This window comes from Sinohyriopsis cumingii, chromosome 16 (genome assembly GCF_028554795.1).
Source record: "Sinohyriopsis cumingii isolate HCF-2022 chromosome 16, ASM2855479v2, whole genome shotgun sequence".
Taxonomy (NCBI): Eukaryota; Metazoa; Mollusca; class Bivalvia; order Unionida; family Unionidae; genus Sinohyriopsis; species Sinohyriopsis cumingii.
Window position 1 is genome coordinate 59,997,505 of NC_142976.1, and position 18,287 is coordinate 60,015,791.

The window sequence follows — 18,287 nt, forward strand, 5'->3', positions numbered from 1 at the left end:
AAAACTCAAGAGTTCTCAAATAACTTATGCCCATACCACTGTTACATTTTCTGTTCAACATTGCTTATTAAATCAAATCAATACATTGATAAGAATACAATCTATTTGTATACTAGAATTGTATGGTAAATAAATAATACGGAATCCTATGCAAGAGTTAGATCCTAAATTTGATTTTCTCCTGCACGTGCACGCCTCTCGGAATTATACGGCTTGCAAAGTTTCGTCCATATAGCTCAATGGTCTACGTCATTGCTCATAGTTAAGAAAGACAGCAAATTCGCAAGTAGCAGACGAAACATAAAATTTGAAACCATGATTGGTACCACAGTCATATTGCTGTTTGCATCTGCAGCCATATCCAACGGGCAAGGTTGGTAATAATGGATATTTTCTAATCATTATTTTTAATTAGTGACCAATATTAATTATTTAAGAATTTATGTGTATACTAATAACTATTTCTGTGATTCGTTCGTAATACTGACACTGCAGCAATCATTCGTTTTTCTTATAAACATGAAACCATTATTTTAGACCAAATAATCTTGGGGAAATGTAAATACTAGCCTATATAATCTAAAGTCTATACCATATGAGAGAATTCATATGCTACGCGCTCATGGGTCATGTTCTGGTGACCTTTGCGTGAGCCAATGGAAATGCAGCTTTCTGAAAATTTGAAAGTCAATCCGATTGATAGGCACATACTGATATTCTTCAGCTATACTGCTCAGTCTCCCAAAAGCGAAAATATAAGACTTCATCTGACTGGCTGATAAAATTAGCGATCATGGTAATAACATAGGTCACCAGAACATAATCCCTAAGCTGTCGCTGCCAGATCTTCACGTAGCACAGTGGAGATCTGATTTGAATCATATTGCAACCAGAGAATCATGGTCCAGGCCGACGGGCCGGGGCCGAACTAAACTTTTTAATTTCATAAAAGAACAATTTTGTTTGAACAAGAACTAGGAGAGGCCCGGGTGTTTTTTTACCCCAGGGCCCGTGATCACTCTCTACGGCCCAGATCATAGTTCCAATAACAAAGCAATTATCTTTTTCTTATCTAAGAGGAGGGTCGTTTGTCATTTGAAAGCGCGTGGCATCAAGTTTTATGTTAGAATTTTACAATGCATTGGAACCCCTACAAATTATAATAATACGCTTAATTTCAGCCAAGTACATGAAAAGACTAATTACCATATAATACAAATAATTGGGAGTCATTCCCCGTTTGACTCAGATCATCTACATTTAAAACTTGTAAAATCCTTTTTACCCCAGAATAAACCCCATAAACAAACAAAGTTGGTGACAAAACTGACTGTGTCCTAAACACAATTATTTATTTTGTATAATAATTTCCATACATTTTAAGTCAAATTATAAAGATTATGTAAAAAATAGCCCCCTCTCCACCTCCACCCACGCCTTCTAGCGTACTCTATGATGAAGAATAGAGCCAAGACGCATTCCTGCGTGTCATTACTTTGTTTTGATTTAGTGTTTTACGACACAACAACACAAGAAGGTTATTTAGTACCGAGGCTATTTGACTAAAGTGCCTTGCCGAAGGACACACCACGATAGCTGATCAGGCTTGTCCGTTCGTACGATTCGAACCCTCACCCTTTCGGTCGGGAGTTCGGCACGCTAACCACTGAGCCACCGCAACTCCCGCAGCATCTCGAAAGAGGTGATTACTGGATGAAACGTATTTGCTTACATTCAGTGATGATGTTTATATTTTAAGGATTTTACCCCTTGTACTTTTATCTTTGTTTTGTCTGCCTTGCGATGGAACTAGTTTCAACAGTTTGCATTTTATCTTTTGTTTCCTGCTGCATATTAACTTTACTATTTAGCAGTGCACATGGTCTTATATAGCTAAGAAAATGGAAACGTGTATTAAAACTTGTTTCTAAATCTTACATAGTTCAAAGCTGATTGGCAATGAGAACATTATCTAGGTCACATAGTTCGAAACTGATTGATTATTAGAATACGGAATCTAGGTCACATGTTTGATAGTTTGAAGTCGTATGAAAGGCCAATGTTTTTCATGGTGTTATTTGATTTATATTGTATATTTGACTTTTGTCCGTGATTGAGGAATGTATATAGAGTTTTGAATACCTGACATTTTGTTGTAAATGCAAGTGGTAAACAAGATGTTTTTTAGAATTTGAGTTCAACACCTAACATTGTTTATGAATTAGTGGAATTTTCAATTGTGAATGGTAGGTTTTCCAGACCATTCTATTTCATCTTAGGTCAAATGAAAGAATTATAAATAGGGACTTGGTAAACAAATAATTCATTTCTATTTTAAGATCTGTCTGTGGAATCATATACAGTTGTGCTTAGATATAATTAGGGATGAATAACGTATCTGAATTATTCATAGGGATTACATGAGGTTATTCAAGACTATTTTAATTCCTTCGGAACGTTCTGTACATTTGAACTTGTAATAGGACATTTAGGATTATTTGGGATTCATTTCACAATGCTATAAGTGTTTTTTAAATTTTCACTTTGTAACTTAGATAAATAAATTATTTGTGTATTCTACTAAACTTGTTCGTTTCGTTACATAACTTGAAACCTGGTCATAACAATGGACAGTCATTGGTATTTGCATATTAATTGGAAATAATTCTTCTCATTGCAATAAAAAAGTGAAATATGATCCGGATTTAATGCTGATAAACGTTATCAAGACAGTTTACGGGGTTCGGTTATCTATCATAATCTAGCACTTGCAAGGATCGCAGAAGTACAAAATTGAAGTATAATCGAAAGGGCAGATAGACGTGGAAATGACTCCCAAATGTATTCTATAACTATTTAAAGTCAAAAAGAAAGCTAAGTAATTTTATGTAACCTCAGCTATTTATGATATGATATGTTGATAATGGTTATTACACCTGTAAGAAAATAGTGCTCTGCTTTAAATAAACACATACATGCAGCACTAATGCGCACGTACGTGTGTGTGTGTGTTCTTGCTAAGTTAAGGGGGCATAGAGGGTTGGCAAGGCGATGGCTGCCGTAAATCGCAGATCCAGGGTCAAATCTCACTAGAGTACAAATTTAAAATTATCTAACTCGTACGATAATATTCTTTCACCATATTTAAAAATTGACTTCGTATTATCATCCATCATCTTGTAGGATCCGCTCTGTTTCGTGTATATTTGTGACTTTTTGTATTCTTGGGTCAAAATGCTAATGTGTCTGTTACGCAGAAATGCCTATATCAGCGATTTTGTTCCATCCTTCTCCATGGATGCGTTTCTAGTCAAGCAGGAATTGGTGCAAGCAAGGCGATGGGTGCCTTAAATCGCCGACCCGGGTTCGAGTTTCAGTAAAGTACAAATTTAAAACTCTAGCCTGAATGATAATATTTTTTCTATATATTATAAAACTTGATTTCCTGTTATCAATTATCCTCCAATAGGATCCAGGGATAGAACTTTCCGTTCTGTGTAACAAGATAACCGGGTGGATATTTCGGATTAACAACAGAACACGTTTTGACGACACATATATGGTTTAATGTGGCGATTTATATGAGTAGTGGATGATGAAGATGTGTGCGTATTTATAATCCAAATATTGGATCTATTTAACAAAAAACGCACAGTTTCAAAGATGGAAAAAATGTACAAATAAATTTAGGTCAGTAACCCTAAAACACAGGATAAATGATTTCACAAATGATTCAATAATGGAAAGATGAATATAGTTCACTCAAATAGTAAACAATGTAAGCGTTTACACATAGTAAAAAAAATGTATTCGCTCAGGTAGCGAAATTATGTCACTAAACAAGAACGGATATACAATCTATCCTTCCAGTCCTGAATAATACACTGGGTCTTACTAACCCAAAATTAGCATACAGCTAAAAATACATGTGTGGAGATGCACTCCGTCACCCGTGCACCATATCCGCTCCACAGCTCCTCCGAATCAATTTCACAACCAATATAGACTCCGGACCCTCGGAATACTATGATCACTTGAAATATTAGACCCTCCGGACCCCCTGTCCTTTGACGGCTCTACAGCTGGGTCACCTTAGTCACTCTTGACATTCCGGACGCTAGACATTAGACGCTCCGGCACCTTAAACGCTCCGGACACACGGACGTTTCTACACTCTGACAACACCGGACACCCCGGATATTCCTACCATCAAAACTCAGCTGAAAATATACCCGATACAGTGTACTAAACTTGATACAGACATAACGTAAGGACGTTATACATGGCAAGTTAAAAAGATTATATTATAATGGCAATTACAAAACAGAGGTTCAATAGTAAACCTGACCCTGCTTGATAAGACAATAGTAAACAATTCTTTTAAAAAATGTAGCTTTACATTACCAATATAAGTCCTGCACTACGTCGCAACAAGAATAAAAAATGCACGCATTATGGTATGTAAAGAAAACTATAACAAACATGCAAAGGCAACTATGGTAATACACTAGTTATCACTTAAAACCCAAAACATTACCTACCCCTACAGCTGGAGTTGTGCGAATCCTTTAAGCAGGCCGCTTGCTGACAAAACCATTAGTATTGTAAAGGTCCTTTACATGTAGTAACGTATTTATACCTTTAGAATTTTCGTTATTCTTTATCAAAGGCACCTTGCACGTGTGGCACAGGACGAATCGTACTCACGATTTCGAAATACATAGACCATATTATAATCACCCTCGGGTATCGTTGTACAGAGAAAAAGAAACGAAACCCGAGTACATGTATTTAATTAACAACATTTACACCATTCCGTGACACTCTGTTTGGTACATATCTGTAACCTTTAGTAATAACCTATTTATGATTTTGTCAGTTTTACAAATGCATTTTTCTAGACATGTATTGTACATAGATGTGAAGACGTTGTTTGTGTCTCGGTCACTCAGCAATGCCACAATATACATAACAATAATGTCAACTTGTTTATTTGCAAAAATACGTCGAAATTTAAAGTGTATAATATCTATACACACACTTCTTTCAAGTGTGCAGAGGAGGTTCCGAGTGAACCTGGTCCCTCGTCCGCGCTGTTCTCTAAATAAAAATTCCACTTGAAGTCATCATCCTTTTGGAAAAGTCTTCTAAAATAACATCCAAAATTTATCATCTGATGTCACAGCGATCATTTATCATTACAATGCATTAAAAGTAAAGATTGTATTCTTGAAGACAAAATCACAAAAAATACTTATAAAGAAACACTAAAGTGTTTCGGCAGCGCGGTTATTTTCTTTTCAGATCCCATGTCGCTGCAGGTGACGTTTATGTAAAATTCTTGACAACATTAAGTAGATGTTTATAAACAATAAAATTACAATGTCACATATTATGTTTTTATGTTCCGCCCGAAACTTACAGAAATACTTTTCACTCATCATCGCTGTTGTTGAAATACGAATTCCGTTTGAGTTCAAATCCTTTTGGAAAAGCTTTTTGATATGCAGACGCGAACATCTTCTAAAGTATAATCAAAAAAGCAATCGATGATGATACAACATCTAGTATTTATAAGACAATCCATTTCAAAGTAGATATTCTATTCTGGAAAACTAATTGAAAATAGGTAAGGTTGGAATTTTTGCTTTTTTATATGTAAGTGGCATATATATATATATATATATATATATATATATATATATATATATATATATATATATATATATATATATATATATATATATATATATATATATATATATATATATATATATACATGCAGGTTGGAGAATTTTGAATTCGTTCTCCACGGAGATTCGAACCCAGGAACGCCTGCACGCACCAGTCCATATTTCCTCACGACTAAGCTCCCGTCACCAAAAATGATGCTTGTGAGAATTTAAAACTCTCTAACCAGTATGATAGAATTATTGGTATGTACGAATTAAAAATTCCCTAAAGTCTGAATATATCTCCCCGTTTGTTTGTACTCCTCTACTAATTCAAAAAACGAAAAACACAAATCAAATTAAAGATGCACAGAAGTTCATTCATTTATTTATAATTTCAAACCTGATTATGCCCAGGTAGGACCTTAACACCATTATCGCCTGCGCTTTTCATGCCAAACGGAAGTTTTCAGTGTAAAAGACGACATTGTTCGCCAGTCATTTCCAGTTGCTGGACAAGTCCAGTTTCAGCGAACGGGAGTTTGCACGACTACACATGTATGTACAAAGAAGTAAAATAATATGTCGCCTGCTTCGGATATTTACAATGTCGAACCAAGCAAAGGGAAATATTGACAATTATAAATTTGCCTTTCACATCGATTTAACAAGCGGTGTACTTTTATATGTACATGTGAGCAAAAGATATATCTCTAAACTCTGAACATTATGGTAATTTACGGAATTATTCGGCAGTTACCGAATAGGATGAACTACGTCACAATGTTTTCTGAGGAAATCAGCTTGCCAATAGTGTATGCAACATGGCGCCTTGTTAGTATGGAAAGTCGTTTGAGCATGACAGGCGCAGAGAGTGCCAGTGTTAGGGCCACTCTGATCACATTCAGGTTAGAAATTATAAATCAATGAATGAATTGACTAAGTTCTTCACTTTTTATCACAATTAAGATTTCCATTAGGAAAGGAGAGAGAGAGAGGGGGGGGGGGGAGTCAGTAAGTTTAAAGCAATCAAAGAAAAGAAGTTCAGTATCATATAAAATTTGTTTAAAAGTTTATTTCCAAATGGCGTGCTCACACAGAGAGAGATTGAGAATCTTTTTAACGACACCTATTTGCCGACTATCTGTATAGAACGAATTATTTTTAATTTATGTTTCCATTTTTCCCTTTTCCATATATTTTTATCGGAAACGTCTAGATCTGGAGTCGCTCGACGATTTTGAACTCGCAAGTAAGGAGGTTCCTTGTCATTCAAATTGGAGCTATGATAGAAATGCTCCTAATGGTATGTTACAGTGTATTACAAGAAATAGCTGATAATGCTTATGCGTTATCATATTTGCTTTTGCAGATAATTTGTTTGTTTTTATTTTTGTAAAAGAGTGTGATATTCCATTCCTTATATTATAGCTTACAATAAAGTTCACATACACATATAATTGGAAATTTGATTTAATTTAGCTCATGTTACTTGTCAACATTGCTATAGAATATGGATCAATCAAAGCTACGAACAACTCGTGAACCTCTTGTCGGACATTCATCCCGTCAGAAGCAGTTATAATTGTAGGGTTCAGGAGTGCTCTGCTAAATAAATCTTGCTTCTGTCTATTTTTCTGAAAGAGCGATCAAGCAAAACAAGTCAGGGATTTTAAGCACTGATGTTGTTTATTTAAATAATTACAGTAAATACAAAACTTTAGACCTTTCTCCTGTTGTTTCTATTCTATTTTCATTATCATTGTATTAACTGTATAATTATTGTCATGTTAGTTACCGTAATAATAATAATAATAATAATAATAATAATAATAATTATTATTATTATTATTATTATTATTATTATTATTATTATTATTATTATTATTTGCAGGCCCCTACTGTTGGCACACTATAGGTTATACAGATTGCAATGGCTCCGAGCAGTCACCGATCAACATAGAAACGGATAAAGTATGCTACAGTTACTTCAAGCCACTATATGACGATGTATCTAAAGAATTACATGGAAACCTTTCAAACAGTGGTAATTGTTTCTACATGCTGCATTTGTGATAATGATAACAAACCTTCATGTTGCAATTTTTCAAGTTGCCTCAAAAGCAAGGAGTATAAATTCTTTGTTATAATAACGATGATCACTATCGTTTGAGATTATGGCCGGACAAAAACAGGTTGTCATTTTCTACTTCCTGAATCATCAGATTTTATCATTGCTTTTGCTTTTTGTGAGAAATAGAAATAAAGCTTCAGAGCAACATTCAGTTTATGACATATATCTACAATCCACGTGCAACTGCATTAAATCCGTAGGTAGATATTTATTTTTCTGACAGATAGGTTGTATGTTATGTATGCATAATATCATATATATATATATATATATATATATATATATATATATATATATATATATATATATATATATATATATATATATATATATATATATATATATATATATATATATATATATATATATATATGTAGTCAGTTTGTTATTGGCACTAGGTCCATAAGATATGGTCTATATTTCTTTTCTCCAGACGGACTCAGATTCAGTTTATGTGGTGAATCCACAGATAATGGCGAAAATAGTATATTCATTTACATTTTAGGTGTTTGACCTTAGCTTTAAAAGCTGTGTTAATTTCGAGCATTACCCTGCCACTAATTCAACACAAGAAATTGTACTGAAAACAAAACATTGCAAAAGTACCTCTGTTTAAAAATATAAACGATCTCATTCTAAATAACGATCCATGAAAAAGTAAAACAAAATCGATAAAACGTGAGTCAGATTTGGGTTCTGTTCTTGAGTTCATTATCGTCATCATCATCATCATCGTCGTTATTTTAATAATTATAGTCATTGTTTGATATCATCGTCGTCGTCATCTTGATTGTTGTTGTTGTTATTATTATTATTATTATTATGTGCTCTGTAATCCCAATTGAATGCAGTGGAGAGTTGCAATCGCTGATCAGCATGTAAACAGACAATCAGATTATGTAACCGGTGTTACATTTTTTACAGTGCTAAAATATCTTGCAGATTTTAAAGGGCAGGAGCTAGCTTAGTTTGCAGCTGTCTTAATTCACCTTGTAATGCTTATGTTCTGACATTTGTTTCAAAGATATAACACTATGCACGATTATGTTGCTTCTTAGCTCTGAATCTTTAACACTTTGGTCATGGAAACGAATTCTTCAGTGTAACTGTTTTTAAAATTTTGGTCGTAGAAACGAATTCTTCAATGTAATCATATTTTTTCATTTGGGTCATAGTAACGAATTCTTCATTGTACCTTTTTTTCTCATTTGTGTCATAGAAACGAATTCTTTAGTGTAACTATTTTTTCATTTGGGTCATAAAAACGAATTCTTCAGCGTAACTATTTTTTTTTCATTTGGGTCATAGAAACAAATTCTTCAGTGTAACTATTTTTTCATTTGGGTCATAGAAACGAATTCTTCAGTGTAACTATTTTTTTCATTTTGGTCATAGAAACGAATTCTCAGTGTAACCAGGGCCGGCCTTAACACATTAACCCTTGGCGACGAGTTTACGTGGCAGGAGGTAGTAGCCTACTGCCGAGCTCTGAAGCGTCAAGGTCATGTAAGACACACTAACGTGGGTGGTATTATAGAAAGGCAGACAGATGGAGCTCTACAATGATACCAAATAATTTGGAAGTTATAATTGCATTACAAAATACAGAGGGAAAAACCTCATTTTTTGGACCCGATTTTTTCCAACAAAATTCGCCCGTTGTCGGAATCCGATTTTGTGTCCGGATTTTAGACTCTTTGGTCTCAGATCTAAGGCAGACTGGTATGAAATGCAAACAGACAGATGAACCTTTGCAAAAAGTAGGATACGATGGGCATTTGGAATAAAGAATAGTTTCGATACGAAAATAATGGGTCCGTTAAGCAAAAAAAAAAAAAAAAAAAGAAAAAATAAAGAACTCCTACTTTTACCATTTTGCTCATGCGCGAGCCAAATAACCAATGAAAAACGATGTTTCTAACACAACTAGGCATTAGGTTATTGGAAAATCACATGGAAGTTGATATATTAGGATGTATTCAGAAATAGCTTTCAAAATGTGTTTCCTACTCGAATTTCAGGCGAAAACGACAAAAACCTCCAGGGGTTGATGTGTTAAGCCGAAGTGACTGATTTGGCTGACAGGGTCCCTCGCGTTTATTTCCAAATGCCGTGCTCACAGGTGGGCCCCATGCGTATGTCCAGGGGCCTCGCCAAAATGATCCAAATCGGGTTCTGCGTTTGCTAAGCCGTTACTGAGTGTTCTTGTTTGTTTCACTTGGGGTCATATAAACGAATTCAGTATAACTATTTCTTTAATTTGGGTCACATAATGATTTCAGTATAACTATATAATTCATTTTGGTCATATAAACAAATACATTGTAACTATTGCTTTCATTTATATAAACGGATTAAGTGTAAACATTTCTTCATTTTGGGTAATAGGAACGAATATAGTATAACTATTTATTTCATTGGAGGAGACATTGTAGCACGAAAAAAGTTGTATGTATAAATATCGTACCTGATAAACCTTTTCTTTTAACCTGAATTTCAGTGTGTGTCATTACCTTTTGAAAGTCTAATATTTTCCAATCTGCAGGGCATGACCCCAAGTTTTCGGTTGCTAAGTCGGAGCTTTCATATAATTTGTATAAAGTTCCGTCCCACCCGAATAAAACCTTCAGACTGAAGCAGTTTCATATGCACTTCCATGAAGAGGAGGGCAACGGATCCGAGCACATGATAAACTGCAAAGGATTTGACGGAGAGGTAATATTGTTTATGGCGTCGTTTGTTGTCCCTCAGTTGGATATTAAAATTGTTTGCTCTTTTTCAATTAGGAACTTTCAGACGAAAGCCAGCCAACACAATTTGGAAGTCATTCTAATTCACACTCCAATCGTTCTTCGATTTGAAAAAAAAAATTGATTAGTTAAAATGTTTGCTTCATATCACTGTAGGTGATGTAAAGTCACCATTGATAAATTACCACAAAGATTATATTCTGTATACTGATATCAATAACGTGTCCTGTTGTACATTCGATTGTCCTTCTGATCCAACGTAGATCAGCTAACACGAAATCACAATAGTAAGCATAGAGTTACTATTATTAGAATGGGTTATAATATCTGTTATTGGCTGTTCTTTCTTTGTGGACAACCAATCGTTATGATTGCATAAATGATAATAAAGTGCTCACGTTTAAACTTGAAATCTAAGAATAGAAAATGAAACATGTCAGGAACGTTCTTATGATAAAACTCAACCAGGCTTTGAAAGTTTAAGATTTATTTTTGAATTCCACGCTATTTCAACTGTATAGCCAGTCAGAATGTTGCAAAGAGACAAAATATGGTTTGTTAGTGACCCAGTATGAAAGATTCGAAGTCGGTAGGAAACTAAACGGATGATGTCCAGTCTGCGAAAAGTTCAGTATGGATGGCAAACTCGAGATGGTACATTCTTAAAGAATTTCTGGAAAGTGAGCTCAGCGTATGTATTGAATGTGCAACTCGAACTACAAATCCATAGGCCAAGAAGAAAGGCCATCGTGTTCAACGCCATATTTAATGAATGATGTAATAGATGAAAATCAAAACCTAATACACAACGGGAAAAGAACGTTCATAATACGTTCGAAACAAGAGCGACCCCTACTGGAGGAGAAGAACATGATAGTGAAAGGAAAATACTACGAATAGTGGAGGCTCCAAACATCGAAATGGCAATGGCGGCAAAGTATATGGATGTGTATCACACGGGGAAATGCCGCTATAAGAAACAGTAGAGAGGTTCAAAGAAAGATTTGGCATAAGCATCATGGAATCCAAAATGGCGACCTTTGCATTTTTTTGCCAGAGGTACAAACAGAAGCAAGAATCTTGACCATCGAGAATGAAAATACCACAAATCTCAGTGCGTTCTTCTATATTCATAGATACCTTGTGAAAAGTCATGATTTAGAGGATGTATATTCTATAGAAATTGCAACAAGAAAATAGACACAGTCCCAGAAGCTACAGCAAGGTGAAAGAACCAGAAAAAGGACCAGAAAAGACTATAATTCAGGAACCTTTCGTGATCATTGTAGCCATAATTCAATGAATACAACAGAAAGTGAATCCCTAGAGAAAAACCCAAGAAATGAAGAGGACCCCCAAGAAAAAGGGATGAGAATAGAAGAGAAGACGACGAAATGAGCGAAAACTTAGACAACAAGAAACACCAAAATATACCAAGAACAAAAACAACCAGAAGACCGAGAGGCGAGTACCTTACCCGAATACAATTATCATTAGAGGTAGTGATGGCCAGAAGACAGCATATCAACAAAATAGCTACAACAAAACTACAATCTTACAATCTTTGTCAATAGCGAGGATTTAAATATTATGACGAAGGGGCCATGTCAACCCTTAACAAATTTTAAGTAATGAAACTGTTCGAAATGTGTATGATACATTCTAACTACGTCAGAGGTCATGTGAGAACTCTAATATTGTTAAACTAGTCAGATAGGATTGCTTTGGGTCGACTCACGATCATCTCCCGTATCGTTTAATTTCGACTTTGAATTACTCATATAGGGTCACTAGCAATCCACATTTAGTCTGGCTTTGCGGGTTTTATACCATTTTGAAGAGAAGAACCACCAACCCATGGGAAACTACTAGCAAGCTTTCTCTCATACCCACGTTGGCCGAGCCGAGATTAGAACCAACGCGGACAGGGGTGAGATGTCCGTGATCTGTAAAGGCGAGCGCCTTGGACCACTCTGTCTACCTGATTAGTTATGAAGCTAACATACTCTATTATGCAGATATAATTTAACAATATTCCTCCAAGGCGCATTGCATAAAAGTATATTGATAAAGAAATATGCGTGGCTCATGGACCTTGCTGTATATCGTTAGGTGTTAGTGTGCGTATGTTTGTGTATGTATGTGTTTGCGTGTGTGTGTGTCCGTGTGTGATTTGGATTTTGAACGTAGCTTTAACTTAAATAAATTCACTCATATCGCTACGATGTCCGCAGTGTGACAATTTATAGTGATGTCTAGCACTGGGACAATATACCGCAGACATGTAACATGATGTCCCATCCAGTCACATTATCCTGACACCAGGCCGACAAGTCCTTACACTAACCTGTTGATGTGAGCGCCGAGCGAGACAGCTGCGAGGTCCATTCTTACGTCTTTGGTATGACCTTCCGCATCCGAGGCGGACGCTCTAACCACTTAGGCAACCGAAACGGTCTGGGTTTTAGTATGTACATTTGTATGTACTTTGCTTCTGGATGGATGGATGGATGAATAGATAGACGAATGCATGCGTGGAATAAGAAAATACAACGTTAATATCAGATAATTTGCTTCTCCAATTTCAGCTACACTTTGTGCATCATGAAAATGAGCTACCTGCTTGTATCCCAATTGCGCATGAAAATGTCGTTGTCTTAGCTATTTTTGTGAAGGTAAGTTTTCATAGCAGCTGTTTTATGAATCCAGATTGTTGTAATTACATTCGTCTTAAATAATACGGTATCTCTCTGCGTATTTGTCACAACCGATTCAATCTATTTTGTGTCATTGACGGCTCAATACGTCATCAAGTCTCATATTCCAATTAGTAACATTTTGTAGACTGCTGATAGCCCTAAAACTCTATCTAAAACACGCAGTGAAATATGTGTACTGGAACAATTGAATATGAGTAACATACTTCATATGTGACACCCATTATAACATCTTGTGACGTCCACTATTTAATGACGTTCGAATGCATTTCAAAGTCATTTATAATTTGTATCCAAACACCTTTGGCAGATCTAGTATTTCTTGTAAGCGCTACTCGGATTAGGTGCATGGAAAAACGTTTTCGTTTGTGACGCAATAGTATATATATATATATATTCATTTCAGAAAGGTGGAAAAACACATCAGAGTCTTCAGCCTTTCTTTCAAAATTTAAAGTATGTGGAGCGATGTGGTAAGTATTTTTCAGTATATTATTTAGCATTACTTTAGTGCGTTTGTTTTAAATAAACTAAATTGTAAATAAACTAACGGTTAAAATAGTAGGTAAGCACCAAAATAGTATACAAATATCTTTCTCTCTATCTATCTATCTTGTTTCAGTTTGCTTATTTAACACTAGATGTAACAATCGAGTTGTCTTTTTCTACCCATACTTTTGTGTCCATTTGTTAGATAGATATATAGATAGATATATAGATAGATTGTTGTTGATGTTTTATTGTGTTGTTATTGCTGCTTCTGTTTCTGTTGCTATTATTAATATTATTTCATCTGGGCCGTATTTGTCGTTACTGACAATATTTAGTTACAGATAATCGTTCTAATCGGTGTTTTTCAAGTTAAATCTTTTTCAGAGCACGTAAAGCACTACAGTAGATAAAACAGTTCTGTAGTGATATTTTTAAGACAGCGTTATCTTTGCTAAGTATTCTCTGAGATCTACTAATGCCTAACATTGTACATTCATAGCATACCAGTGTCGTATTATATCTGTTATATTGATTTCTGCAATAAAAATGTTGTTGTCCTACATTATATAGCTACTAATCCCAGCCATAAAAGTGCAATCGTGTTATAACTAAATAGTCCGTCTTATTATGGGGTAGATTACAGTGAAAAATAGAAATCAACCGGTATGACGGGATCTATGACCAAGCCAGTGTTATATCTGGGACCGTGTTATGCTGGGTTTATTTCCATGTATGATGCTTACTTATGCAAGAAGTCTATTATCAAACAATTTTTATTATTTCAGGAAGTCATATAAATTTAACATTAAGTGCTTTAACGTTCATGAAGAACCTTGGAGACCTATACACATATAAGGGGTCACTGACGAATCCAGATTGTAGTGAGGGCGCCACCTGGCTCGTTAAAAGGAAACCCATGACTGTCTCAGAAAATGATGTACGTGAAAAGGAATTTACATTAAATCCATGGCTAAAATACTAACAAAACAAAGTGAATAACAATTTTCTGTAGATATTTTTTGCCATCAGCAAAACGCTTAACTGAACTATAGCATGACTACTGTACTATACACGTTAATATAACTAATAATTTTCATATATGTAACACGTGCAATATCACATCATGACGTGGATAATTACGTCACAGCATCATCCAAAGTCTAGGCGTAACGATGCAGGCAAACAAATGTATTTAGAAGAGATTTCACTACACTATTCTACTGTTTGGTTTAAATAAAATAAAAAATACAGTAATTTGTCTTTGCAACGTGAGTCGTGTTAGGTTTTCTACTATGATGTGACTAACTTGATTTTTCAATTAAAGAATGAAGAAAATACTGAGATACAATCTGTACATTTCTATGGTTGCATAACAGGATAGTTCTTTATCTTCCTCCTGTGGTATAAATAAATAAATAAATAAATAAAAGAGTATGTTCTTCATTTTATTAAAGTATATAAAAGTCCAAAAATGAATTTTTCTTCGAGCATATTGGCTAAAACATAATTGATTAATATAATCTTAAGTTAAAAATAAATTTACGACATTTTCTAAGGCAGGCAAAGAAATTATTCACTTAATGATTTGACATTTATATTTTAACCACGGATAACCCTTTCCTTTCAGTTTCAGATGCTTAAATGGTTGATGCGGGACAACCATACTCACATAGTTGAACATGGAAATGTTCGACCAACGTTTCCTATGAATGCTCGGCGGGTGCTTGCCAACTTTAAAGCACCAAAAGGGAACAATAAGTGTAACTATGACAATAACTATGACAGTGACAAAACAAGGCCTCAATGTACGAAATGGTACAACAAAAGCCAGTGCGGTTATTACTTATTGGGATTACGATAAGACGTCCTTCCACTCTCACGAGGATTATTTAGAGGAGGAAACCCTCTGCTACGCGTTCAGTTTTTAAGTTGCGCAAAGCGTAGTAGACAAGCACGCGAAGCAAGGAACATTTATGAAATGCTGTTGTGAATTGCACGTTAAGTAAAAAAAAACGAATTATGTTTTCAGTTCATATTTTCCTCTGTTCGATTCACTTCGGTCTATTATCCAGAGCTATCTGTGTGATGGGAAAATTAAGTTTTAGAAGAGTAGGTAACAAAATAATCAATGTTATTGTATAGTATAATCAAAGGTAATTATATTGTAAGAAAGCAAACAAATTAGTGTAAGAATGACAGATTTTGAAAATATCTCATACTTTTCTCCACATTTTATAGGCAATCGACAGATCGTAAGAAATATCACAATAATATATATACCTATGAAAGTTATAGTATTTTCCCATTAATTCATCTATTGCAATATTTTAAATTACGGCATATCTTTTTAACAAATCAGTAGAAACATGATTTGGAAAAAAAATGGTAAGTTTAACAATTTTGATTTAGATACTGAATAGAGTCCGTACTCTTTCATGTAACCCATTCACAACCAAAATGTACAAAAACGTGAAGTACGTAACAATCCGGACATGTGGTATAGCACTCAGGACCTGAAAAGGAATGTATGCATATGCATACTTTGAGATAGAGATTTGTGTTGTTTGAAAAGGATATGTGCGTACTTTGAAAAGGATATGTGAGTTCCTTGAAAGGGATGTATGCATGCTTTGAGGCTTTGTTGAGTTGTCCCACTGGCAGAGTGGAACTAACATCGATAAATGTGTATATCCATCTTCAAATCCCGACTGTGCGTTCGATTCATGTTCATGGGGAACAGTTTAATATTCATATTATTTAGTTATGAGGTACAATTCTAATTTCAGGTGGAATAAAAGTATAAAAGACGTCATATGTGCACTATATGTAAACTGAGCGGCATTCGTTATTATATACCGATTATTCGACGCAGGGCCGTGCAGAGGCCGAGATACCCGAGCACGAAGTAACCAATGACAATGTGAGACAGGAAGAAGAAAAAAGGAAGTGGAATGACGGGTTGAATCATCCTGCTATATAGTTTCTACCGGTAATGCGACTCACTTGACTGACGTGAGTTTTATATGACTTCGTCAGTTTGTCATTTTCTCGTGGTCTGAAACGTCATTCGTCAGGCATATATTTTGCATGAAAAGGATCTGTGAGCGGTGATCTGCCGATGTTTTCCAAATTGAAAATAATTCCCGTGCACCGTGTTTAAAAACGGAAATATGGAAATACTGCTGAGAAATGAGTGCTTTCGTTGAAGATTCAGCAGTACTACAGTAGTACTCAGCAAGTACTGCATTTCAGTACGTTACTTTTCAAGTTGGAATATATACCCATGAAGTCGTCAAAGCATTGCATAGTATGTGGAACGAATTGAAATGAAACGCACATATCCATCAGGTACGTCAAAGCTAAAAATCAAAAAAGCAAAAAGTAGCAGCTCTGCAAAAAGGGAGGCAAACCTTATGTTTGATGTTATAATTACGACGACTCCCAAGACCTCAGATGCCCCTTCCAGTAGTTCATCAACTCAGAAAGAAGATGACCCTGACATCCCATCTTTTGTTGCAGCAGCTATAGACAGTTTAAAAGCTGATACCACTGGTCATGACTTAGGAAGTTCAGCAGAAAGCCAAAGTACAAGTGCATCTGTTACTGGTAACAGTGCTGACAGTGACAGTACAAGTGCACCAGCCATTTTTGAGGACAGTCAAATCACTGAAATTGGTGAGAGTGATAATACTTCTGCAAGGCCAACTGGATCAGTTTTGTTGCAGCCATTTGACATTGGGGAATTTGAAACTGAAACATTCTTACCCACTCAGCTGGAAACATTTGTCAAGGCTGGTCACGTTTCCTTTCCACTGGAGCTGCCAAAAGAATAGGATATCACATATTTCCAATGTCTGTTTTGAAGGGTAAAATGACAAATGGGGAACCATTTTCGAGAGATTGGCTTGTATTTAGCCGAGCAAAGATGGCACTATTTTGTTTGCCATGTCGATTATTTTCCCCTGAAAGTCAGGTTCAACGCTTGACTTCATCACTTGCAATGACGGAAGGATGGAGACCTGGAAAGAAATGGAAGAATCTTATCAATCGTATTCCTGAGCATGAGCATTCAAAAGCCCATAAACAGTGCTACATTCAGTGGCGTAAATTAGAAGATCGAGTGAAGAATGATCGGTCAATTGAATATTTTCTGGATCTCCAAATCCTCACCGAAGCAGCTACACGGACAAAAATTCTAGAACTAATCTTGGATGTGGTTCTGTTTCTTGGTGAACGTGGATTGGTTTATCGCGGAAAGTCCGACATTATTGGAGATCCTCATAATGGAAATTTCTTAGGATTGCTAGAACTGATTTCGCATTATGATCCAGTTCTCAAGGAACATGTGATGAAAGTTAAACGGTCACAGGAAAAGGGTCATAGGTTTCAAGCGCATTATCTCTCAAATCGTTCTCAAAATGAATTCATTGGACTTTGTGCTGCTGAAGTTCGGAGACGAATCGTAGAAGAGTGTAAATCTGCAAAGTATTTTTCAATTATGGTTGATGCCACCCCAATGTGA

The 18,287-nt window shown here is 35.4% G+C and overlaps 2 protein-coding genes across 3 annotated transcripts; both read left to right on the top strand.

Moving 5' to 3' along the window:
• Positions 1 to 236: 236 nt before the first annotated feature.
• LOC149780512 (carbonic anhydrase 13-like) lies at positions 237 to 15,785 on the top strand. 2 transcript variants are annotated; one of them, XM_089937508.1, is made up of 8 exons: positions 237 to 373; positions 6,892 to 6,978; positions 7,567 to 7,719; positions 10,352 to 10,521; positions 13,145 to 13,231; positions 13,680 to 13,746; positions 14,551 to 14,756; positions 15,393 to 15,513. In XM_089937508.1, exons 1-7 carry the CDS (start codon positions 316 to 318, stop codon positions 14,745 to 14,747), a joined length of 819 nt encoding a protein of 272 aa, XP_089793634.1. In that variant the 5' UTR covers positions 237 to 315; the 3' UTR covers positions 14,748 to 14,756; positions 15,393 to 15,513. The 2 variants fall into 2 exon arrangements, with proteins under 2 accessions (XP_089793634.1, XP_089793633.1); XM_089937507.1 differs by having other exon boundaries at positions 238 to 373; positions 14,551 to 14,702; positions 15,393 to 15,785.
• A 1,980-nt stretch (positions 15,786 to 17,765) lies between these two features.
• Positions 17,766 to 18,287, top strand: LOC149780513 (zinc finger MYM-type protein 1-like). The gene has a single exon (XM_089936214.1). The coding sequence runs from the start codon at positions 17,766 to 17,768 to the stop codon at positions 18,285 to 18,287; it is 522 nt and encodes a 173-aa protein (XP_089792340.1).

Excerpts from the sequence above, each read along its gene's own strand:
- LOC149780512 (XM_089937507.1), top strand. The coding sequence starts at position 316 with ATGATTGGTACCACAGTCATATTGCTGTTTGCATCTGCAGCCATATCC. Across the intron at positions 7,720-10,351 it reads TGGAAACCTTTCAAACAGTG|GGCATGACCCCAAGTTTTCG; the intron begins GTAATTGTTTCT and ends TCCAATCTGCAG. Across the intron at positions 14,703-15,392 it reads TGACTGTCTCAGAAAATGAT|TTTCAGATGCTTAAATGGTT; the intron begins GTACGTGAAAAG and ends CTTTCCTTTCAG.
- LOC149780513 (XM_089936214.1), top strand. The coding sequence starts at position 17,766 with ATGACGGAAGGATGGAGACCTGGAAAGAAATGGAAGAATCTTATCAAT.